Here is a 24,325-nt window from a genome sequence, read left to right as displayed (position 1 = left end):
TGGGGATAGGTCCGCTGAGGGGTTTAGAGACAGTCGTGCCTCCTAACATATTTACTCTCTATGCATAAAAATACATAATATTGATTTTCAATTTGTGATGAATCCCCTCGCCCCTTAATTCGAAAAATTTGTATTCCTATTCATCTTCCAAAAGATCACGTCTCCCTCGATCCAAATCCTCCGACTATCCATGTTTGTGAGAGGTATTGAAAAAGTCTGTTCTTCTGTAAAAGAGATTTGCAGGACAATGACAATTAATCCTGCAGTTGAAAGAACCAAGACGTGATTCCAATCAGAAAAATAAACAATAAATAAATAAATCAAGGACCAAATTATATGTACAAGGTACGTAGTTGAATAAATATTGTAAGCACGAATAAGTAGGCATACTATTCAACAAGATTTATCTAGTTCATTTGAGAAACAAACTGGTCCCCACCTCTTTTAACCACCACATCAACTCTTGTTTTTTTTACCCAAATGTATCTTCTATGATGATCATCACTATAGGAGTGATATGTTTATTATACAAGGTCGAGATAGATTATCAAGTTCTAGGAAGTAGCCGAAGATTCATTGACGATTTTTCTCATGATGTGACGTGCTTTGCACATTGCTCTAAGTGGCTCCGCTTTCGGCATGGTGACATTTTCTTTCTCCATCATGTCGAGTTCTTCTTCGGTGTCCCAGTCGAAGCACTGAATCAACACTCCCATAGTCAGACCTATCAGACGATGGGCCAGCAGAGCGCCGGGGCAAGCTCTCCTTCCCATCCCAAACGGCAGTATCAGCTTATGCCTTTCATCATTTCCTGTGCCTTCGAACCTCTCGGGCACAAAGCTCGTGGGGTCTTGCCACTGTTCGGGATCTCGGTGTATAGCCCATGCATTGACAATTACTATGGTGTGAGCGGGCACGTGGTAACCTCCTATGGTACAGTCCTCTGACGAGAAGTGCGGGAGCAGGAGAGGAACCGTAGTGTACAGCCGCAATGTCTCATAGATGATACACTGGAGGTAGTGAAGTTCTGGGAGATCTGTCTCATCGATCAAGCGATCCTGGCCAACTTGCGAGTCGATCTCTGCCCTAGCCTTTTTCAACACACTCGGGAACTTGACCAGATTCGCCAACAACCACTCTAGAGTAACTGATGATGTATCAGTTCCAGCAAGTAAAAGAGTCTGCAAGTTAATAGCAATAATTTGAGTACACGATGACCACTAAATTCATAGCTCATAACTCTCTAAAAAACGTAAAGATGATGGAGAAAGGGGGCGTAAAGAGGTACGAGAGCAATGCAAACTACTTTTCTAGTGCATAATTCTCTCTTATTTTTTTCGATCACAAGTGAGGCCCATGAATCTAATATAATGAAATAAAATTCTTAACCTAATAGCTGATAAAAAGCATAAGTAATTTTACCAGGAGGATCAAATTTGAAACCTATTAATTATCAGATGAGAGCATATGTGTCAGTGCATAATTCTCTTTAGTCAAAAGAAAATAATGATGAGGTTAAGATCCATAAATACTTGTTGTCTGGTTTAACTTAGTTGCAAAACACATGTCGAAAATGTCTTGAAAATGGTTCCGTTCAAATAATTGAGGACCGAAGGAAACTCATGATAGAGTCCAAAGTAATTGCATTTTATAGCAGACTCTTTCTTTCTTTTTTTGTTTGTTATTATTATTATTGGTTTTATAAGAAAGGCAACGAGGCGTTTGATTCTTATTAGTCCTGTTCGAATGAGCAAGTTCTGTTCGAATGAGCAAGTCCTGTCCAAATGAGAATTTAATGTTAGGCCTTATAATTCACTAAAGAAAAATCAATATTAATGAAGCAATCCATCACACTCTCGGTTTTTTTTTTTTTCCCGTGTGTGTGTGTGTGTGTGTGTGGGGGGGGGGGGGGGGGGGGGGGGGGGGGGGGGGGGGGGGTGGGGGTGGGGGTGGGGTTTGGTAAGTAATCCGTCACACTCTTGTCTATAATTTGTTTGGGCATGACTTGAATTTATTTGTTCTTGCTAAAGGAACCGTAGGGAGATGAAGACAATGTGCTAATTCAAAGGTAGTAGGTGAAATGACATGTTTTCCCTCTTTAATGAAGGACTTTATAGGTTTTAGCTACACATTTAAGAAAACATAAACAATATAACCTTCTTTCATTTGGTCTAAGTACTGGGATAATCATGACCATAAAAAATTGAGTTAGTCTTTGCTCAGATTTATTATACATGGAGTTGTTAAAAATTATTAGATTAGATATTCATCATTAATAATTTTAAAACCAAAGAATGAATTAAGTAAATTAAAATTAACTTGACAGGAAAAAAATTACTTTTTAATTAATCGGGATGCTCTATACTATATTATTAGATAACTAGGCAGCGTCTAATTTTAACCCTCACTAAGATAGCTAGTTTCATCAATCAAATGGGTCAGATACATATAACAAATTAACTATTAATCCTGGCAAAAGAAAACAAAAAGATCATAATGAATTATTATTATTATTATTATTATTATTATTATTATTATTATTGTCATTATTATAAATTGCTTCGCCAAGAGCTACAAACACAAGGAAAAGGTCCGGAGAGTAATTAGGCATGCGGCAATTGATTTTCGTACCAGTATAAGTCCTTTGATCATTTGATCACTATAGCACTCCGGTTCCGATTCTTGCAAGGAGAGCAAATGATCAATCATGGAGTTTGTACTTCCGAAGGAAGCTTTCCTTGCTCGACTTTCATCGACCAAGCCTTGCAAGAACTTATCGGCCTTCTCTCCAAGCCTTACCAACCTTTTTCGGTACCCCTGGTAATCGATCCATCTCAATATAGGCAAGAAATCACCTGCGCAAATACAAAAGATGGGAAGAACTGTTCCCTGCTGCAGATTAATCACGTCAAGTATTATTGGACCATCTATCTTGACTTACTAATCACCTGGATATGATGTCGATGTATACTTAGTAAGCTCTCTTATCATTTCCCGGAACTGCCTTACTTCTTCGACATCAGGTGCATCCTCCCCATAGTACCTCTTCCCAGCTATCATCCTCATCATGACATTGAATGTTAAATCCACGAATAGAGACCGCACCTCCACTGTGGCAAAATCACCAGCAGCGTTACGTGACAATTTCCATAGAAGCCTATTGATCTCATCCTTCCTTAGCTCCGAGAAGATGTTGAGGCGATGTGATGAGAAGATCTCGATCGCCCCAATGCGTCTCAGGTTCCTCCAGTGGTCACCGTAGGAAGAGGTGGGGATGGTCGTGCAGTTGTAGGAAAGGTGTTTGCCTGTCAGAAACTTTGCACGGTTCGCAAGTACGATGTCGTTTTTGGTGAAGCACTCCTCTGCGGCCGAGAAGGATGAGACGATGACAACTGGGCGCGACCCAAGCTGCAAGTACATGATCGGTCCATGACTTTGCGAGAGACAGAGGAAAGTTCTATGGAGGGGTTTCTTCAAGTGGTGGAGATGGCCTATGAAAGGAAGAGAAGGAGGGCTAGGAGGAAACCTCTTTGATGATCTTGATTGAAGCAATAGCTTGGCAGCGAGGAAAAGGAATAGCATGCAAAGGAAAACGGAAAGAAGGTTTTGTTCCATGGTTATGTTTGCCTTAGTTAATGATATTCACTGTGTGGCTTCTACTGGACCTCAAACTGGATTTATAGGGTTATTCCGGTTGAATATTTGTAAACTCGACATATCCCAATTTAGTCTTATTGAAATTAGATCAATTTATTAAGAGATACATTTCTTTCACATAGAATTTTTTTTTCATTCACAAGATTTGTATATTGCGATTTTATTTAAAGAGAATAAGTATCGAATTACTGAATCAATCTGCATTGGCCATTCATGGCATACTTTTATCTACAAGAAAGGGCAAAATAGGAAAAAAAAACTATTTCACGCGATAGATTTGCCTGATTCGCATGCACATGATTAGTGGACAAGCTTGACGAAGACTTCTAGGATTCATTGAAACAATTAGTGCGGTATCAAAAATTTTGATTAATTAAATTTTCTATGCAAAAGAAGGATGAAGGACAGATATTATTATTATTTTATCTCATCTTATTATCATCCCATCGTATCTTGATATCTAATGCTCGTACATCCAATTCACTGGGCGAGTAGGTGGGTTACTCCACTAGCCGGGACTTCCCCTCCTCTTTTTTATCACAAAAAAAGGAAATTTATCAATATTTTATTTTATTTTATTATATAAACTTTCTTTTATCCAAAAAGTTATATAAATTTTTGCTCGTGTGCATATGATATTTTAAAGTTCAACAGGTCCGATTATTAATGGGAATTCCTTTCTCTTTCTCTTTTAATATTTTTACATAATTTTAGTATAATAAACATTTTTTTTGTGTGTACCACCTAATATTTAGAAATTCAACGGATCTAATTAATTAATTTGAGCGAGATCGGTTCATTAGAGAATAAAATTTTCTCAATCATAGATTTTCTCGAATAGGGAGATTGACAAAAGGGACTGAGAGAAACGTGTTTTCTAGAAAAGATGGAGACATCAGACTTGGTGGGATGAGAATGGTTCATAGGTTGTTGTAATATACACATGATATACACATATGGGTATTTTGTTCGCCCGTCAAGGACCAAATTACATGTACAATAGGTACTCATGAAATTTATAAGCACAAATATTCACCCAAAAAAAAAAAAGAATTATAAGCACAAATGAGTAAAACTACTACGCAACTATTGCTTTTTTTTTTTTAATGGTGATCACAACTATAAGAGTGATCTGTTTATTATATAAGGTTGGGATAGCATGACCGAGTACTAGAAAGTAGCCGAAGATTCATCGACGATTTTCTCATGACGTGACGTGCTTTGCACATTGCTCTAAGTAGCTCCGCTTTTGGCATGGTAAGCCCGTCTTTCTCCATCATGTCAAGTTCTTAGTTGGTGTCCTTGTCCCAGTCGAAACACTAAATTAACGCTCCCATAGTCAGACCTATCAGACGATGGGCCAGGGGAGCGCCGGGGCAAGCTCTCCTTCCCATCCCAAACGGCAATATCAGCTTATGCCTGTCATCATTTCCTTCACCTTTGAACCTCTTGGGCACGAAGCTCGAAGGGTCTTGCCACCGTTTGGGATCTCAGTGTATAGCCCATGCATTGACCATTACAATGGTGTTAGCTGGCACGTGGTACCCTTCTATCGTGCAGTCCTCCGACGACAAGTGCGGAAGCAGGAGAGGGACCGGAGTGTACAATCGAAACGTCTCATAGATGATACACTGGAGATAGTGAAGTTTAGGGAGATCCGTCTCATCGATCAGATGATCCTGGCCGACTTGCGAGTCGATCTCTGCCCTAGCCTTTTTCAACACCCTCGGGAACTTGATCAGATTTGCGAACACCCACTCTAGAGTAACTGATGATGTATTAGTTCCGGCAAGTAGAAGAGTTTGCAAGTTAACAGCAATAATTTGAGCAAATGATGACCACTAAATTAATAGCTCATAACTCTCTTCATTACTATTATTATTTTTGTCTATAAACAAGGCTCACGAACGTAAAAGATAATAGAGAAATGGGTCATAAAAGGGCTCAGAGTGTTTCATTAGTGAGAATCGAACTCATCAGGATCCATTGATCTCAAACCAAGAGCAATGCAATTGAACTAGAATTCCTTTTTTAGCGCATAATTCTTTTTTGTTTTCAATTACAAGGGTGGTTTATAAGTCTAATATAAGGAAATAGATATTCTAATATTAATAGCACACAATGTCGACCAGAAGTCAAGGGTCCTCAATAGTTGGAATTATGTGCCCTTTATTTAGCTTTATTTCTTATTCTTATGGTAGACACATGGACCTCCTTTATTATTGAAAAAAATAACTAATAAAACACATATAATCTTACCACGAGAATCGAACCTAAATAGTTGTTGTCTGGTTTGACACAGTTGCAAAGCACATTTGAAAATGTCTTGAAAATGGTTCCTTTCAAATAATTGAAGTCTCAAGGTAACTCATGATAGCGTCCAAAGTAGTTGCATTTCATAACACAGACTCTTTTTTTTTTTTTTTGTTGGGAGGTTTTATAAGAAAGGTAAGAAGATGTATATATGACTCTTATTATAGTCTTCTCTGCATGAACAGGTCCCGTCCGAATGAGCATGCAATCTTTGGCCTTATTCGATCACTATAGAAAAATTAATATCAATGATGCTATCCATCACGCTCTCAGTCATAATTCGTTGGGGCATTACAAGAATTTGTTCATCCTAATCGACGTAGTAGGTGAAGTGACATGTTGTTCCTCTTAATGAAGGACACTAGCTTATAGACATTTAAGATAACATAAACTTCTTTTGTTTGGTCCTTCGTTTAGTCTAACTACTAGGATAATCATGACCATAATAAATTGAGTTAGTCTTTGCTCAAATTAGTATATATTAAGTAACTAAATTATTAGATTTGCATCATAAATAATTCTAAAACTAATTAAAGAATGAATCAAGTAAACTAAAATATACTTAATATAAAAAATTACTTTAGACTTAACTGAGATGCTATGCTATTCTTGTATAACTAAGCAGCATACTTTTAGCACTCAATTAAAATAGTTTCATCGATTAAATGAGTCAGCTAAATGTATCGAATTAACAATCTTAAACCCTGGCCTAAAAAAGATAATGATCTTAAATGGAAGCATATGTCTTGATGAATATTGGAATTATTATTATTATTATTATTATAATAAATTGCTTCGCCAAGAGCTACAAACACAAGGAAAAGGTCCGGAGTGAAATTAGGCATATGGCAACCAATTTTCGTACCAGTATGAGTCCTTTGATCATTTGATCACTATAGCACTCCGGTTCTGATTCTTGCAAGGAAAGCAAATGATCAATCATGGAGTTTGTGCTTCCGAAGGAAGATTTCCTTGTTCGACTTTCATCGACCAAGCATTGCAAGAACTTATCAGCCTTCTCTCCAAGCCTTACCAACCTTTTCCAGTACCTCTGGTAGTCGATCCATCTCAATATAGGCAAGAAATCACCTGCACAAATACAAAAGATGGGAAGAACTGTTCCCTGCTGCAGATTAATCGCATCGAGTATTATAGGACCATCTATCTTGACTTACTAATCACCTGGATACGATGTTGATGCATACTTAGTAAGCTCTCTTATCATTTCCCGGAACTGCCTTGCTTCTTCGACATCAGGTGCATCCTCCCCGTAGTACCTCTTCCCAGCTATCATCCTCATCAAGACATTGAATGTTAAATCCACGAATAGAGACCCCACCTCCACTGTGGAAAAATCACCAGCAGCATTACGTGACAATTTCCATAGGAGCCTATTGATCTCATCCTTCCTTAGCTCCGAGAAGATGTTGAGGCGATGTGATGAGAAGATCTCGATCGCCCCGATGCGTCTCAGGTGGGGATGGTCGTGCAGTTGTAGGCAAGGTGTTTGCCTGCCAGAAGCTTTACACGGTTCGCAAGTACGGTATCGTTTTTGGTGAAGCACTCCTCGGCGGCCGACAAGGATGAGACGATGACAACTGGGCGCGACCCGAGCCGCAAGGACATGATTGGTCCATATCTTTGAGAGAGATTGAGGAAAGTTCTATGGAGGGGCTTCTTCAAGTGGTGGAGATGGCCTATGAAAGGAAGAGAAGGAGGGCTAGGAGGAAACTTCTTTGATGATCTTGATTGAAGCAATAGCTTGGCGGCAAGGAACGGAAGGAGAATGCAAAGGAAAATGGAAAAAACGTTTTGTTCCATGGCCGTGTTTGCCTTGGTTAAGGATGATCACCATGTTGCTGCTACTGGACATCGGATTGGGTTTATATCTAGAATTATCCTGGTTGAATCCAGGGCATACTTTTTCTTTCTTTTCCCCATTGTCTAAATCATCTATGATTTGAAAATTCAACGACTCTAACTAATCAAATTCAAGCGGGTCGGTCTACTATGAAGTGATGCTCTCTCAATCGTATATATTTTTTAATTCACAGGACATGAACTCGAGATTTTATTTAAAAAGAACAAGCGTCGATACCTCAAACCAACTGATGTTGACCAATGACCATCCATGGCGTACTTCATCTACAAGTAGTTCGATTAGGGATAAAGTAGGGGCAAAGTAGACATAAAATGAACCACTTATTATTTCACGTGCTAGATTTGCCCATCATTTAATAAAAAAAAATGTGATATTTGAAGATGTCATATGTATGTATGTATGCATGCATGCATGCATGCATGTATGTATGTATATATAGGGTAAGCCTAAGGTGTTGACATTTATTGAAATCGATATGCTGAATTAATTATAAGTGATTTACATAAATGTTATTAATTACTTGACAAGTTCGACGAAGACTTTTATGGTTCATTGAAAGAACTAGTAAGGTATTAAAAAATTTTAATTTTAAATTATTATATTATATGCAAAAATAAAGGGACAAAAAAAATAATTTTATATTGCATATATAAATAGGGAGTTATTTGGGTTAGGAATAACCTGTATATTTTGATATTTTTTTCAGTGTGAACCTTGGTATCCGAAAGTCCAGTGCTTTTTTATTAATCCAGTCGAGTCGGGTCGGCCCTCTGAAAGGTAAATCTCTCTCAATCGAGAATTTTTTTCCATTCACAAGACTTGAATCTCGAGACCTTGGTTAAGGGGAGTAAGAGTCGAACCGCTTGAACTAATCCTTGTTAGTATATATTATGTTATAGATTATATATTTTGATATTTAATGAAGTTTTACCACTTATTAAAAGAAGAACAATAAGTACAATATCAGGAGACAATATATCGAAAATGGAGATGGCTCTTATATTATTGCAGGATAGGATACCCTCCAACGCACATTACAAGATATACCTTTTCTAATACTGTGTGGGTTTAACTTCTTGGTTGTGCTCCTCTCCTCTTAGCTTCTGGCAATAGATTTCTTACAATTTTTGCGTAACATATGAATAATAGTACCTCATTATTTTAAATTGACAAGCCACCCTTCCAAGAGAGTGCTATCAAAATCAACAAAGAAAAACAAAATTTAAATCCCTGAAAGTCTGAGGTCTCAATCTAATAGTATCAACTATACCACTAACTATGTAATTAACAAGAGAAACTTCTCGCTTGAAGACCCTTTTGCTCCTTTCCAGCTGGACCCTACACATGTATATATATATATATATATATACAAAGCTAATTTTTGTCTGATAACATCGAGTTTCCTTTCCTTCAGAGCTGTTATCGAAGCCATCTCAGCCTGCCAATTTGGATTCTGTTGCGTGATCCCAAGTCTGCATAATAGGCTTTACCAAATAGAATGTGTAACTCTACAGGCAAGAAACGGATTATCTCTGGTTTCACATCACAGCCACAAAACTCAATAGTCAAAGCTAGTAAACTCATAATAGACTTTGCCAAATAGAATGTCTTTGGTACTAAGCCGATCCAATATATTAAGCCAACAGATGAAAGATGATCTCAGAATGTGTCTAACAAATCAAACAGCTTTCCTCCATGGAAACTGGCTTTCTTGGTTTGAAACATTCAAACCCATTCTGAATATTGTATATGCCTATCTTTGCCAGGAGCCAGGTCACCTTGTCCTCCCTATCCAGTACCAGCCCAAGAGCGATTTGTTTAATTTCCTTAGCCTGTGGATCGGAGCTTCTCGCTACTTCCAACTACTACTATGATAGACTCTACTAACGATATATATCATGCTCTCTTATTGAGGGAAGCAATCAGTTCCTCTCAAGCAAAAATTTGCAAGGGGATTTACAAGAATCGAGGGGTGTTGGAGCTACGTTAGATGAAGTGCATCAGATTTGCTGCATTATTCTAGCCGTATCAGTTGATTTGTTAGTCGTGTCAGTAATTGTTTGCTTTCCTAAATTGTTGGTTTTGAGGAATCTGTTAGCATTTGTTTAGTTGTTTTGTTTCTGCACGTTAGTTGAAGTTATTATCTTGCTCTGTTTAAGTTTCAACTGGTGTCTTTTGGGTAGGCAACTAAAACATTTTGTATGAATGAAAGTAGAAGTCATTTTTCCTTTTCGCTCATCTACACTCATTTTCTCTCCTTAACTGAGTTCTGTTGATTTACTGTGAGGATTACGTTTGTTCTGAGCCCTAAAGAACTGACAATGCTAAGCTTAAAAGGATTTAACGGTGGTACCAGAGTTGCAATTGATCATAAGGGGCTGTGAGTTGCTTGATCGAGAGTCATTGCATCCATTGAAGGTTAGGATAAGATGGAACCAGGTTCAAGCAGTTTCCTTAGTATGGCGCCACCTGTGTTTGATGGAGAGAACTATCAAGCATGGGCAGTGAAGATGGCTGCTTACATGGAAGGGTGTGATCTATGGGAAGCAAAGGAGAATGACTATGAGGTGGCTCCACTTCCTGAGAACCCGACCATGAATCAGATCAAATACCACAAAGAGAGGACAACCGGGAAGGCCAAGGCAAAGTCCTATCTTTTGCAGCAATCCCCCCAACAATATTCACAAGGATAATGAGGTATGGATAAGCTAAAGCTATTTGGGACTTTCTTAAGTCTAAATATGAAGGACATGAGAAAGTGAGAGGAATGGAAGTGCTAAACTTCTTAAGAGAGTTTGAGAGGCAGCAAATGGATGAGACAAAAACTATAAAGGAGTATGCAGATAGGCTGATTGATATAGTCAACAAGACAAGGGCGCTTGGGACGGATCTAAAGGGTGAAAGAATTATGCAAAAGATATCGATTTCTCTCCCTGAGAAGTTTGAGGCTACTATAGCTTCTCTCTAAAATACAAAGGATTTGTCAGAAATAACAGTAGCAGAACTGCTTAGTGCATTAGAGGCATAAGAGCAAAGAAGGATGATAAGGAGAGGAGAGCCTATAGAAGGGGCATTACAGGCCAAATTGCAATTGAATGCAACAGGTAAAGGGAAGAAATAGAACCAATAAAAGGGAGATGGTGAAGGTTTCAAAGCAGTAGCAAGATCAGATGGTTCTAGTACTCAAGATCAAAGCAAGAAGGGAAAGCAGGTCCCTTGCAAGCACTGTGGGAAAACAGATCATCCCCACTACAAATGCAGGAGAAGACCAAATGTGAAATGCAGAAAATGTCACAAAATGGGCCATATTGACAAATTCTGCAAGGAGAAGTACACATAGCAACAAAATGAAGCTCAAGCAGCATAAGAAGTAGATCATTTGTTTGTTGCCCTGTTATTTTTCAAGCACTGCAGGTACCAGTTGGCTCGTGGATAGTGGTTGCACAAACCACATGACTAGTGACTGTTGCGCCTAATATACGATAGTGGAAGACAATATGAATGAAAAACAGAAAGGACACACGAAATTGATTATCCAGTTCGTCAGAAATTCTAACTACATCTGGGGGCGCCGCCAAGCCAGGTATTCTACTATTTTGAGTTAAGGTTACAAGAGATATAAGCTGCTACTTATAAAGGGAACAAACCCTAATTACATCACCAATGTTGGATCGCCGCTCTCAATCTGGAATCACAGTATTTCAGGCTCCATAACTCAACAATCTCCCACTTCGAGACTGAACACGAATGTAATTATCTCTTCATCTTCACAATCAACAAATAACCCATAAAATGACGGCGGCGCTAGTCTTCGAACTCCTCAAGTTCCAAGGCCAGTTGAAGCCATGCATAGCTTCAACTTCTCTAAGGTCACAGCCTTAGTTAACATGTCAGCAGGATTCTCGCTTCCACGAATCTTCATTAGTTGCAAAGCCTTCTTTTCCAAGAGATGTCGAATGTAATGATACTTCAACTCAATGTGCTTCGTTCTCGAATAAAAAGCTGGATTCTTAGCTAAGAAAATAGCGCTCTGACTGTCGCTATAAAGAATACTGTTCTTCTGCTCTTTCCTCAGTTCACACAAGAAATTCTGCAGCCATATCATTTCTTTACTAGCCTCTGTCACTGTTATATACTCCGCTTCTGTAGTAGACAAAACTACTGTCTTCTGCAACTTAGAAGCCCAAGAAACCGATGTACCACTAAAAGTAAACACGTACCCGGTAGTACTCTTTCTTTTATCAAGATCACCTGCCAAGTCAGCATCAATATTACCATTCAAAACCATGTTCTTGCCTTCGAAACATAGAGCCCTCTCTGTGGTACCTCGCAAGTATCTGAAGATCCACTTTACTGCTTCCCAATGCTGCTTACCCGGATTACTCATATATCTGCTCACAACTCCCACTGCATGCGCAATATCTGGTCTAATACAAACCATAGCATACATAATACTCCCAACTGCTGAAGCATAGGGAGTTTTCTCCATATGAGCACGCTCTGAATCACTTTTAGATGAATCCCTTTTTGATAGCTTAAAATGGCTGCCCATAGGAGTACTTATTGGCTTTGCTTCATCCATACGGAATCTCTTCAAAACTTTTTCAATGTATTCAGCCTGTAAAAGGAACAGCTTTCCTGCCACTTTATCTCGATTAATCCTCATACCTAGGATTTGTTTAGCCTCTCCAAGATCCTTCATTTCAAACTGTTTGGACAATTGCTTCTTCAACTTATTCACCTCTTGAGCACAAGAGCCTCCTATCAACATATCATCAACATATAATAGCAAAATAATAAAGCTATTGTCAAACCTCTTGAAGTAGCAGCAATGATCAGCATTGCATCTGACAAACTCGATCCCATGCATGAACCCATCAAACTTCATATACCACTGTCTCGGGGCTTGTTTCAAACCATACAAACTTTTTTGTAGCTTACACACAAGCTCACTGCTACTTTCGGACAAGTATCCTTCCGGTTGCTTCATATAAATGTCTTCGTTAAGACCACCATGAAGAAAGGCTGTTTTTACATCCATCTGCTCTAACAATAAATTCTCTGCAGCAACTATGCTCAAAACTAATCTAATAGTAGTTAGCTTCACGACATGAGAGAATATATTTGTATAATCAATACCTTGTTTCTGCTGAAAACCCTTCACAACCAACTTTGCCTTGTAACGCTTGCTTCCATTTGCCTCTTCTTTAATTCTGTAAACCCACTTGTTATGCAATGCTTTCTTACCCTTTGGAAGCTGAACTAGTTCCCAAGTGCTATTGGACATTAAAGAATTCATTTCATCTTCTATTGCAAGCTCCCACTTACTCGAGTGCTCACTCTGCATAGTCTCAACATAACATTCTGGCTCACCACTATCAGTCAACAAAAGATAGTGTAAAGAGGGCGAGTACCTTTCTGGTGCGTGATGTTGTCTTTCTGATCTCCTCAACGGAACTACTAGCGTACTTGGTTCTGCCTCAACAACCTCCTAGTCATTCTGAATTTTGCTAACACGTGAGTTTGAAATATCCAATTCAACAAACTGAGGGCTTTTAACCTGAGTACCTGCATTATCAATGTCTGGTGCACCCGACCTGTCTTTGTACAAGACATGCTCATTAAAAATGACATATCGACTTCAAATTATTTTCCGATTCTGATCATCCCAAACTCTATAACCAAATTCATCACCGCCATATCCAATGAAAGTACATTTCACAGATTTTGCATCCAGTTTACTTCTAGCAGTGGCATCAACATGAACATACGAAACACAACCAAATACTTTAAGAAATGACTGATTTACCTCTTTACCACTCCAAGCCTCCTCTAGTATGCCGTTATCCAAAGGAACTGATAGTCCTCTATTAATTAAGAAAGCAACAGTGTTAACTGCATCTGCTCAAAATGTCTTCGGTAACCCACACTTCAATCGCATGCACCTAGCACGTTCATTCAAGGTTATGTTCATTCGTTCTGCAACCTCGTTCTGTTGAGGGGTCCCTCTAACAGTTTTCTCCATGCGAATATCATCCACAGCACAGTACTCTTTGAACTCATCGAGCTCATATTATCCACCATTATCAGATCTCAAACACTTCACCTTTAGGCCTGTTTCATTTTCTACCAAAGCTTTCCACTTTCTGAAAGCATCAAAAGCGTTAGATTTACGTTTAAGAAAATAAACACATACCTTCCTCGTGGAGTCATCAATGAAGGTCATGTAATATGATGTGCCACCAAGAGATGTGACCGGTGCTGGTCCCCATAAGTCACTATGTACCAGCTCCAACTTCTACTCCTTCAAAGTTCTACCAGCTTTCGAAAAACTAACTCTTTTCTGCTTCTCGAATACACAATCCTCGTATAATCCAAGCTCAACTGTTTTTAGACTTGGTAGTTTGCCCTTTGAACATAACTGTTTCATCCCTTTCTCACTCATGTGGCCAAGCCTGCAATGCCACAATTCTGCATCGTTGTTTGCACTGGCAAGTGCAATGCTATCATGGCTATTCACGGTCATGTACAATGTACCCTCCTTCTTACCTCGAGCCACCACCATGGCCCCTTTGATTATTTTTCAAGAACTAGAGCCAAAGGATAGGTCATAACCCTCGTCATCCAACTACCCTACAGAAATTAGATTCCTCTTCAAACCAGGAATGTGTCGCACACTACGCAACTGCCATATGAGTCCATTCGGTGTTTTAATCCGAACATCTCCCTTCCCTGCAATCTCCAAAAGCTCATCATCAGCAAGATAAACCTTACTAAAATTACCAGAAGTACAATTCTCCATTATATCGGCATTAGGGCAGGAATGAAACGATGCTCCAGAATCCAAAACCCACGATTCTAACGGACTGCTGACACTCAAGATCAATGCGTCACTAATCTCCTCGGTTGCCACGTTTGCTGAGTTGTCGTCTTTCCTTTCCTTTCTCGATGCCTTACACTGATTCTTGTAATGACCACGTTTCTTACAATTCCAGCACTCAATTGAACTTTTGTCTTTTCCTGACTTATATTTATTTCTCGATTTTGATCTGCCTCGATTCGAATTCCCTGATTCTGATCTGCCTCTATTTTCTATACTCAAAGCTGATCCCGAAGTTTTTCCTGATTCTCTTCTGTGAATTTCTTCATTAACTATCAGATCTCGAACTTCGTCAAACTTTAATTTCTCCTTCCTCGCTGAAGCACTAACAGTTGTAACCGTTCCGCTCCAACTTTCTGGTAGAGACGACAATAAAATTAGGGCTCTTACTTCATCATCAAAATCAATATCGACTGAGGTCAATTGAGCCGTTATCAAATTAAACTCATTTAGATGTTCGGCAATAATAGTACTTTCCGATATCTTTAGGTTAAACAGCTGTCGCATCAGATGAACCTTGTTCGCCGTTGATGGCTTTTCGTACATATTGGCTAAAACCTGCAGTATACCTTTGGTGGTTTTCTCCTTCGCTGTATGAAACGCCATGTTCCGCGACAACGACAAACGAATCACACTCATCGCCTTCCTATCCAACACGTTCCATTCCGCGTTTGTCATCCCGATCGGCTTATTCTCTAAAGGTTGCCACAAATCTTTACTGTAAAGATAATCTTCAATCTGCATCCTCCAAAACCCGTAATCCGATCCATCGAACTTTTCGATCACCGATTTTCCTCCGTCCATCGTAGATTGCTCCAGATTCAAACCCGAGCTCTGATACCAATTGTTGCGCTTAATATACGATAGTGGAAGACAATATGAACGAAAAACAGAAAGGACACACGAAATTGATTACCCAGTTCGTCAGAAATTCTGACTACGTTTGGGGGCGCCGCCAAATCAGTATTCTATTATTTTGAGTTAAGGTTACAAGAGATATAAGCTGCTACTTATAAAGGGAACAAACCCTAATTACATTACCAATGTTGGATCGCCGCTCTCGATCTGGAATCACAGTACTTCAGGCTCCATAACTCAACAGTGACAGAAGCCTGTTCAAGGAGTTCGATGGTTTAATCTCTACAAAGGCGAGAATTGGCAATGGAGACTACATTGCTGTGAAGGGAGGAACTGTGGTAATTAACGGTTATATTGGCGCCAAGCTTATCACTGGTGTGCTCTATGTGCCTGAGATAGACCAAAACTTGTTAAGTGTTGGTCAGCTTGTTGAGAAAGAGTATAAGGTAATGTTTGAAGGAAAAAAGTGCTTGATTTCTGATGCAAGTGGCCAGGAGCTATTTAGGATACTTATGCAAGACAAATGTTTCTCTTTCAATCCTTTGGAAGAGAAGCAAGTTGCTTTCAAGACACAAACTAATGCTGCAGAAGTTTGCACAAGAGGTTAGGGCATTTTCACATAAAGGGTCGGATGTATATGCAGAAGAGTGAATTGGTTAAGGGCCTGCTAGTCATGGGGGAACAAGATTCAGCCTGCAGAACTTGTTTACTCGGCAAGCAAGCAAGACTTCCATTCAAGGGAACATGCTAGATACTGAGAAGCTTGAATTGGTGCAGGACCTTCCCTGAATGGAAGCAGGTACTTTACAGTTTTCATTGATGACTTTACCATAATGTCTTGGATTTATTTCTTGAAAGTGAAGTCAGAAGTTGCTGAGGTGTTCGTGAAGTTTAAGAGCTGGAAGAATCAATGTGATAGAAGGATCAAGGTGCTCAGATCGGACAATGGTACTAAGTATACTTTAAGCAAGTTTAAGTGTCTTTGTGATGAAGCAGGCATAGAACGTCAATTTATTGCTCCATATTCTCCATAGCAAAATGGAGTAAGTGGGAGAAAGAATAGAACCATAGTGGAAATGGCAAGGTGTCTTATGCAGGAAAAGGAAATGCCACTAAGGTTCTGGGTAGAGGCAACAAACATTGTTGTCTTTCTGCTCAACAGACTCCCCACAAAAGCTTTTGAGAAGAGATACCCTATGAGGCTTGGCACAAGGTGAAGCCATCTGTGAAAAACTTAAAGGCATTTGGTTGTGTATGCTACACACATGTACCTCAGGAAAAGAGAAGAAAGCTGGATCAGAAATCTGACCTTGGTGTGTTTGTGGGATATAGTCTGCAGTCTAAGGCCTATAGGGTATTTCGACCTCAAACTTAGAAGGTGACAATTAGCAGAGATGTCACCTTCTTGGAAGAGAAGTGGTGTTGGAAAGAAGGCAGTAAGGGAGAAAAGAGTGTAACTCAACAATACTGGCCGCCACAATTGTCAAGAGAAGAAATGGTAAAGATAGATGATACTGTTGATGATTATCCAGTGAGGGGCACCAGATCATTGGCTAAGATTTATCAAAAGTGTAATGTCGCAGTGCTTGAGCCATCATGCTTTGAAGATGCCAAGACAGATCAGAAGTGGATGGTTGCAATGAATGAGGAGTTGGGCATGATAGAAAAGAACCAGACTTGGGAGCTGGTTGACAGACCTTAGGACAGGAAGGTCATAGGAGTGAAATGGGTATATAGGACCAAATTAAATTCTAATAGTTCTGGCTAGGCTTGTGGTCAGAGACCTTTGCTCTTGTGGCCAGACTCGACAACATTAGACTGTTACTGGCAATCGCAGCAGAAAAGAGCTGGAAAGCATACTAGTTGGATGTTAAATCTGTATTCCTTGATGGTGTACTCGATGAAGAAATTTATGTTGAGCAACCTGAAGGTTTTTGGGTCAAGAGTCAGGAAGACAAGGTGTTTAAGCTAAAGAAAGCATTGTATGGTCTAAAACAAACTCCTAAAGCCTGGTATAGTGAGATGGACAAGTATTTGCGGAACTTGGTCTTTTAAAGAAGTTTGAGTGAATTTATTGTATATGTGAAAAGGGCTAGCAGCAGTGAGATTGTTATCTCTTTGTATGTGGATGACTTGCTTGTGATAGGAAATGATAAAGATCAAATCAAAGAGTTGAAGCAAGATCTTATGAAGGTTTTTGACATGATAGACCTTGGAGAAATGGCCTATTTTCTAGGTATAGAGATAAACTAGACTCATCTGGGAATCTTCATCTGTAAAAGAAGGTATCTGAAAAAGATTTAACATGGAGGAGTGCAGAAGTGTGAAGACTCCTATATGTTTACAAAGAGAAGTTAAAAAGAGGATGAAACAGAACCAACTGATGCAACACAATATAGAAGTTTGGTGGGCTATCTCATGTACTTAACTTCAACCAGACCAGACATTCTTTATGTGGTGAATGTTTTGTCCATATTCTTAAACTAAGCAAAAGAATCTCACCTGATAGCTGCAAAGAAGGTCCTGAGATATCTAAAATGGACATCTTATTATGGAATCACAAAGAGTAAGGAGGTTAAGCCATTTGATTTCTCAGATAGTGATTGGGCAAGATGTACATATGACATGAAGAGTACTTCTGGATATTGTTTTAGTTTTGGTTCAGCTTGCTTTTCTTAGTGTTCAAAGAAGCAGGAAACTGTTGCTCAATTTACTGTTGAAGCTGAGTTCATAGTAGAAACAACAACAACAAATCAAGCACTTTGGCTAAGGAAATTGATGCAGGATCTGCATTTAAGTTCAAAGGAAGGAACTGAAGTGTACGTGGACAATCAAGCCACTTTAGCAATCTCTCATAATCCTACTTTTCATGGAAGGACTAAGCACTTTAAGGTGAAGTACTATTTTCTCAGAGAAGTGCAACAAAATGGTGAAGTAAAGCTTATGTACTGCAAAACTGATGATCAACTTGTAGATATCTTTATTAAGTCATTTCATGTTGAGAGATTTGAGTTTCTAAGAGAGAAGATTGGTGTGTGCAGCAACAACTGATCTAAGAGGAGTGTTGGAGCTGCATCAGATGAAGTGCATCAGAACTGCTGCATTATTCTAGCCGTGTCAGTTGATTTATTAGTCACGTGTCAAAATTCGTTTGCTTTCCTAAGTTGTTGGTTTTAAGGAATCGTTAGCATTTGTTTAGCTATTATGTTTCTACACGTTAGGTGCAGTTATTGTCTTGCTTTGTTTTAAGTTTCAACTTGCGTCTTTGGGGTAGGTAACTGAAAATTTTCCTATGAATGAAAGTAGAAGTCATTTTTCCTTCTCTCATCTGCACTCTCTTTCTCTCATTAACTAAGTTCTGCTGATTTACTGTGAGGATTATACAAAGAGAGTTTATTTCTTTTGAGCACAAAAGAGCTGACAATGCTAAGCTTAAAAGGATCTAACAAGGGGTCACACGATAAGTTAATGGACTCACTTGAGCCAACTTTGTATATAAAGAAAAGCTTATGCTAACATGGTTAAGAAATTACTTTTCCGATAATATGTCGTGCTCTACAAAGAGCTTCTAGTGGCTCCGCTTTGGGCATGGTGATGCCTTGGCCCTCCAACATATCGACCTTCACTTCGCTCATCCTCTTCCAATTGAAGCACTGGATTAGGGATCCTAGAGTTAGACCCACCAAGCGATGGGCAAGGGGAGCGCCAAGGCACGCCCTCCTTCCCATGCCGAATGACAGTAATGGCTTCTGCCCCTCGCCTCCCAGGCTCTCAAACCTCTCAGGCATGAAACTCGTCGGTTCATGCCACAGTTCGGGATCTCTATGAATGGCCCATGCGTTGACAAGTACCATAGTGTTTCTCGGAATGTGGAATCCTCCTATGTCGCAGGCCTCCGATGACATGTGCGGAAACAAGGTTGGAGTTGCAGGATAAAGCCGATAGGTCTCTGACATAACATTTTGAAGGTAGCGAAGCTTAGGTAGATCGGCTTCATCGATCAGGCGATCCTGACCGATTTCAGAGTCGATTTCCACCTTCGCCTTCTCCAAAACACTTGGAGAGTTGATCAAATTCGCCAATGCCCATTCCAATGTGATTGATGATGTGTCAGTTCCAGCCGCAAGAAAGATCTACATAGATCAATTAAGGATATCATAACCCATTAAATTGATAAGCGCATGAATTTCTTATCATGGAATTAAATAAAAGGAGCTTGCATTAGTAATTCTTAGCTCATTGATCTATGACAAAAAAAAATAAAATTTATTGCAAAAAAAATGAAAGGAAAATTCGAAATGAGATAACATTGAATTATTTTGAGGGCGAATCAAAGGTGTTTTGTTACGCCACATAGAATTATTTTGATTTTCACATTTCAAAGAATTTCTATGATACACCAGAACAATCATTTAGAGGATTTAATAATTTGTAAAAGCAAATTCATACTTTTTTTAATAAAAAAAGGCTCTAGATCATTTGATGTTGAAAATAAAGATAGTAATGAATAGAGAGTTGCATCATCGATGGAAATGCTAAAGAGAACATGAATTTGATTCTCACTATTTGAATTTTGTACGTTCCAACATTTTTCCTCCTTGCAAAAACCTTCTAAAAAATATGCTTAAAAATTCTCCTTATAACTTACACTTAATAAAATAACATTGAAGTGATTAGAAAGATTATTAGAACACTTATAAAAAAAAGAATATATGATGTCTGTCAAAATAAGTCAAGGAGGAGGTATTTAAAAAATTATGGATCCACAGGTAGAAAGAACCGGACGCTTGACCAATTGAATAGGTTAAGCCCCTACGCGAAATATGATTAAACTCTATTTGATTTACTAACACAAACTAACTTTCTAACAATAAACTGAAAGTGGAAACATGCTCATTGCTCACCAACATTAGCCCCTTGATGATTTGGTCCGTGTAGTATTCGGGCTCTGATTCTTGTAGAGAAAGCAGATGATCGATCATAGTATTTGTATTCTCTTGTGTGGACTTCTTCCTCCGACCCTCATCAACCAAACCTTGCAGGAACTTGTCCAACTTCTCCCCGAGCCTTATGGCATTTTTCTTGTACCCTTTGTAGTCGATCCATCGCAAGAGAGGCACAAAATCGCCTAAGTACAAGGCAAAAGAAGTATTATCTCTTACCAAACTTGACAACACAAGATCATCAGTGAATGATTGACCTATAATATGCACTAGATTGGGATCTTGCGCGATGCTGCAGGTCCACAAAATTTAGCTCCATGATACATTACTTATATAATTAACATGTTTTGTAATGCCGCATTATGCATGTGCCTTCTCTGTAATTGAAAAAAGAGGAAAGAAAAGAAAAAAAAGAATAAAATATAGATAATTAAAGTTTGTGGAAAAAAAATGAAAGTTCGGAAAGAAGAAGACGAAAAATGCTTTAGTTAATTGTATCTATAGTCAAGATATGCTAAATTTGAAATTTCTTTTGAGGATGTAAGAAGAAATAAAAAAAAGAAGGGAAATAAAAGAGAAAGAGATGTAGTGCAAATATTACACATTATCGTTTGAAATTAAGAGGTTATGGGTTCGGCTCTCCTTAATGGCGCTTTCAATACCTCTATATTTAACTTTCTACATTTTTATATTAAGCTCTTGTGCTTTCTCTGTAACCGGCATAAAAAAGGGACAAGAAAAAAAAAACAATGAAAGTTGTGGAAGAAATTATAAAAATTAGTAAAGAGAGAGCCGAAAATTGAAAAAAAAAAAAAAGAGAAGGAAATGGATAACTTGTGATAGTTAATTGACTAGATAATTAAAACATGTTAATTTTGAAATCTTTTTGAAGGATGTGAAGAGATTAAAAAAAGGAAAAGAACACCAAGACTTGGTTCAAGCGGCTGAACTTGTATCGCTTAAACAAGATATCGAATTTGAATTTTTGTGAATGTAGAAAATTTACACTATGAGAGTTTTATTCCTTTGTGGATCGGTCTGACTCGACTAAACTAATAAAAACCCAATTAAATTTTTGGATATCAGGATTCATACCCAAAAAGAAAAAAATGAACACAAACAAAAAAGTAACGAAAAGTTTGTAGGGGAAAACTTGAAAAATAAGGGGAAAAGGGGCGAATAAAAGTTTTTAAAAAGGGACAGGTGGCAGGCTGAGATTTCCATTGGGCTAGTTTAGGTTATTTAGAGAAAGTTTCTAAGGAAAAACTTGAAAAATAAGAACAAAAGGGATAGAATAAAAAGTTTTAAAAAAGTGACAGGTGGTAGGCTGAGATTTCCATGGATCTGGTTTAGGTTATTTTAGAGTTTAGAGATAGAGATATCGAGGAATTTTTACCAGGATAAGTTGCTATAGCCGCCTCAGAAAGGTCTCTTACGAGTTCCCTGAACCGCATCGCCTCTTCGACGTTCGTTACATCGTCGCCGTAGTACCTCTTTCCGGCAATCATCCTCATCATGATGTTGAAAATCAAATCCGCCAGCAGGGACTTTACCTCCACCTTGGTGAAATCCTCGGTCGTGCCCAAAGTCGACAGTTTCTTCAGCAGCCTCCTTATCTCATCTTTCCTTACCCACGAGAAAGCATCAAGACGATGCGTGGAGAATATCTCCAGGGCACCGATACGCCTCAGGTTCCGCCAGTGGTTGCCGTAGGGTGCTGTCAGGACAGTCGTGTAGTCGTATGCGACGTACTTGCCCAGCAGAAGCCATGGTTGTTAGAATCGCGATTCGAATCGTAGAATCTTACGATTCTACGATTCAAGGGGTGGTTACCGATTCCGATTCCATGGCATGAATCGGGAAGGTATAATCGTGACTGAATCGCGATTCGAATCGCAGAATCGTAGAATCAGACCGATTCTACGATTCTAGTTTCAACCCAAAGTCATATGCCCCCTCTCTCTCCCCCCTCATCTCTCTCATTGTGCAACAGTATTACTCATCGGTTCTCTTATTTTATGAAAAGTTTGAAACTTGTCTCCTGACTGTAAGTGATAAGGACTTGGAAAGTTTCTGGAACTGTTTCGAATTAAGTTCCAGCCAATTCCTGATTGTCGTATGGTTTGAGATGATTTAGGCTGAAATTTTTTCCACTTTTTTTAGGTGCAAAGATGATTCCAAAAAGGAATATACCAAGAAGAATTTAGGGAGAAAAAACAACTTCGCCTATAAGATCCGTGACCATGGTACTATATCAATTTTCATTTGAGGTTTATCACCGAAAAAAAAAATTTCATTTGAGGTTGTTATAGTGGGAACGCTCTCTTGTGAAGACTAAGCACCATCTGATTTTGACGAACGAAATAGAAAGCAACAAAATTTATCATTTGATGTTTACTTCTACTATTTCTGATATGAGATTTGGTGTGTGTGTATATATATATATATATGTTATTTTTTTAAATATAGGTAGAATCTTACGATTCACGATTCGATTCTACGATTCACGATTCTACGACCCTCGACCGATTCTAGGTAGAATCGCGATTCTGACAACCTTGGCAGAAGCCTTGGACGGTTGGCGAGCACGATGTCGTTCCGGGTGAAGCACTCCTCGGCGGCAGCCCAGGACGAGATGAGGACGACCGGGCGCGACCCGAACTGGAGCGAGATGATCGGGCCGCCATACCTCTTTGAGAGGTCGAGGAGGGTCCGGTGGAGGGGGTCCTTTATGTAGTGGAGGTGGCCTAAGATAGGGAAGGAAGGTGGGCTGGGAGGGAGGTTCTTGGGTCGTCGTCTTGATCTTGATTTTATTGCAAGAACAAAGACAAGAGTGAGGATAGAAATTAGGAAGATGCTTATTAGGTAATTGTCTCCCATGAGTGTTTGGTTGAGTTCTGATTATATCTTTGGTCGAGGCTGCCCGTTATATCATTGCCAAGAACTGGGTAAAATATCATGTATTGCTTTCTAGATAAAGTAGTGAATACATATATATGTGTGTACAGGATCACAAATCACAATTCTCCTTCTTCTTTTTTTGGTACGACAAAGGACATGACCTAAATAATGAAATAAAATGGAAAAATAAAATCTAAAAAGAGAGTATAATACAGTGACGCACGTCCTCATTTGTTGATAGATACTCGGATTACCCGTGCCCTTTATTGGACATATGCAATCTTAGGGGGCTTTTGGTTTTAAAGTGTAATTTTAAAATCATGACTTTAATTTTAACTCTACCCACAACAAAATAAATTATCTCATTAAAATCAAAATTATGGATCCCACCCCTAAATATTTATACCGGCTTGTTTCAGTGAGGAGGGCAGCTACCAGTCAAATTGCTTTGATCGGTAAGGGAGTGTGGGGCCCGGAGCATTGAAAAACACCCCATTCAAATCAAAATCAAAATTCAGTTAAAATCAATCTAACAAATAAGTCACAGGTCCATAGCAGCATACTGCACTTCTTTCTCCACTATTTCCTCAACGGAGCATAAACAGAGGTTCTAGATATCATGTGAATGTATGGTGCACGGTCCATCCGGGACCCCTTTCTTATCCAACGAAAGGACGGTACTATGACCGTTTCTTATCAAACGAAAGGACAAAAGATTAGGAGTAAAACTTGACGCCTACATGAAATAAAGTGGCTTAGCCCCCTTGGATATTTGATAATGCGAAAAAGATACTATGCAGCATGCGCACTTCTTTGGACCATATCCAACAAAGTCGTCCATGTTTTGTCTCTCTCCTATTGACGATATAAAGTTCGAGAATGAAGTGAAAA

At 38.9% G+C, this 24,325-nt stretch overlaps 3 protein-coding genes and 1 pseudogene across 3 annotated transcripts; 1 reads left to right on the top strand and 3 right to left on the bottom strand.

The window, feature by feature from the left end:
- Positions 1 to 332: 332 nt before the first annotated feature.
- On the bottom strand, positions 333 to 3,711 carry LOC116201560 (isoflavone 2'-hydroxylase-like). Its single transcript, XM_031532824.1, has 3 exons — positions 2,949 to 3,711; positions 2,632 to 2,855; positions 333 to 1,181 (listed from the first exon to the last, which is right to left on the bottom strand). Exons 1-3 carry the CDS (start codon positions 3,613 to 3,615, stop codon positions 555 to 557), a joined length of 1,518 nt encoding a protein of 505 aa, XP_031388684.1. The 5' UTR covers positions 3,616 to 3,711; the 3' UTR covers positions 333 to 554.
- Positions 3,712 to 4,570: 859 nt separating this feature from the next.
- LOC116199109 lies at positions 4,571 to 7,921 on the bottom strand (annotated as a pseudogene).
- Positions 7,922 to 10,311: 2,390 nt separating this feature from the next.
- Positions 10,312 to 10,820, top strand: LOC116200356. Its single transcript, XM_031531208.1, has 2 exons — positions 10,312 to 10,494; positions 10,587 to 10,820. The coding sequence occupies exons 1-2, from the start codon at positions 10,312 to 10,314 to the stop codon at positions 10,818 to 10,820; spliced, it is 417 nt and encodes a 138-aa protein (XP_031387068.1).
- Positions 10,821 to 19,111: 8,291 nt separating this feature from the next.
- On the bottom strand, positions 19,112 to 23,413 carry LOC116200355 (cytochrome P450 81Q32-like). Its single transcript, XM_031531207.1, has 4 exons — positions 23,094 to 23,413; positions 21,930 to 22,291; positions 20,495 to 20,718; positions 19,112 to 19,723 (listed from the first exon to the last, which is right to left on the bottom strand). Exons 1-4 carry the CDS (start codon positions 23,411 to 23,413, stop codon positions 19,112 to 19,114), a joined length of 1,518 nt encoding a protein of 505 aa, XP_031387067.1.
- Positions 23,414 to 24,325: the final 912 nt, after the last annotated feature.

Source organism: Punica granatum, chromosome 3 (assembly GCF_007655135.1).
Source record: "Punica granatum isolate Tunisia-2019 chromosome 3, ASM765513v2, whole genome shotgun sequence".
In the NCBI taxonomy this organism is placed as follows: domain Eukaryota; kingdom Viridiplantae; phylum Streptophyta; class Magnoliopsida; order Myrtales; family Lythraceae; genus Punica; species Punica granatum.
Note: the sequence above shows the minus strand (reverse complement) of the source record. Positions and strands in the feature narration are given on the sequence as shown.

Coding starts and splice junctions, on each gene's coding strand:
- LOC116201560 (XM_031532824.1), bottom strand. CDS start 3,615: ATGGAACAAAACCTTCTTTCCGTTTTCCTTTGCATGCTATTCCTTTTC. Junction 2,856..2,948: donor TACATCGACATCATATCCAG/GTGATTAGTAAG, acceptor GTATTTGCGCAG/GTGATTTCTTGCCTATATTG. Junction 1,182..2,631: donor TGATCAAAGGACTTATACTG/GTACGAAAATCA, acceptor ATTAACTTGCAG/ACTCTTTTACTTGCTGGAAC.
- LOC116200356 (XM_031531208.1), top strand. CDS start 10,312: ATGGCGCCACCTGTGTTTGATGGAGAGAACTATCAAGCATGGGCAGTG. Junction 10,495..10,586: donor GGACAACCGGGAAGGCCAAG/GCAAAGTCCTAT, acceptor GACTTTCTTAAG/TCTAAATATGAAGGACATGA.
- LOC116200355 (XM_031531207.1), bottom strand. CDS start 23,413: ATGGGAGACAATTACCTAATAAGCATCTTCCTAATTTCTATCCTCACT. Junction 20,719..21,929: donor GGCTATAGCAACTTATCCTG/GTAAAAATTCCT, acceptor CCTTGTACTTAG/GCGATTTTGTGCCTCTCTTG. Junction 19,724..20,494: donor TCATCAAGGGGCTAATGTTG/GTGAGCAATGAG, acceptor TGATCTATGTAG/ATCTTTCTTGCGGCTGGAAC.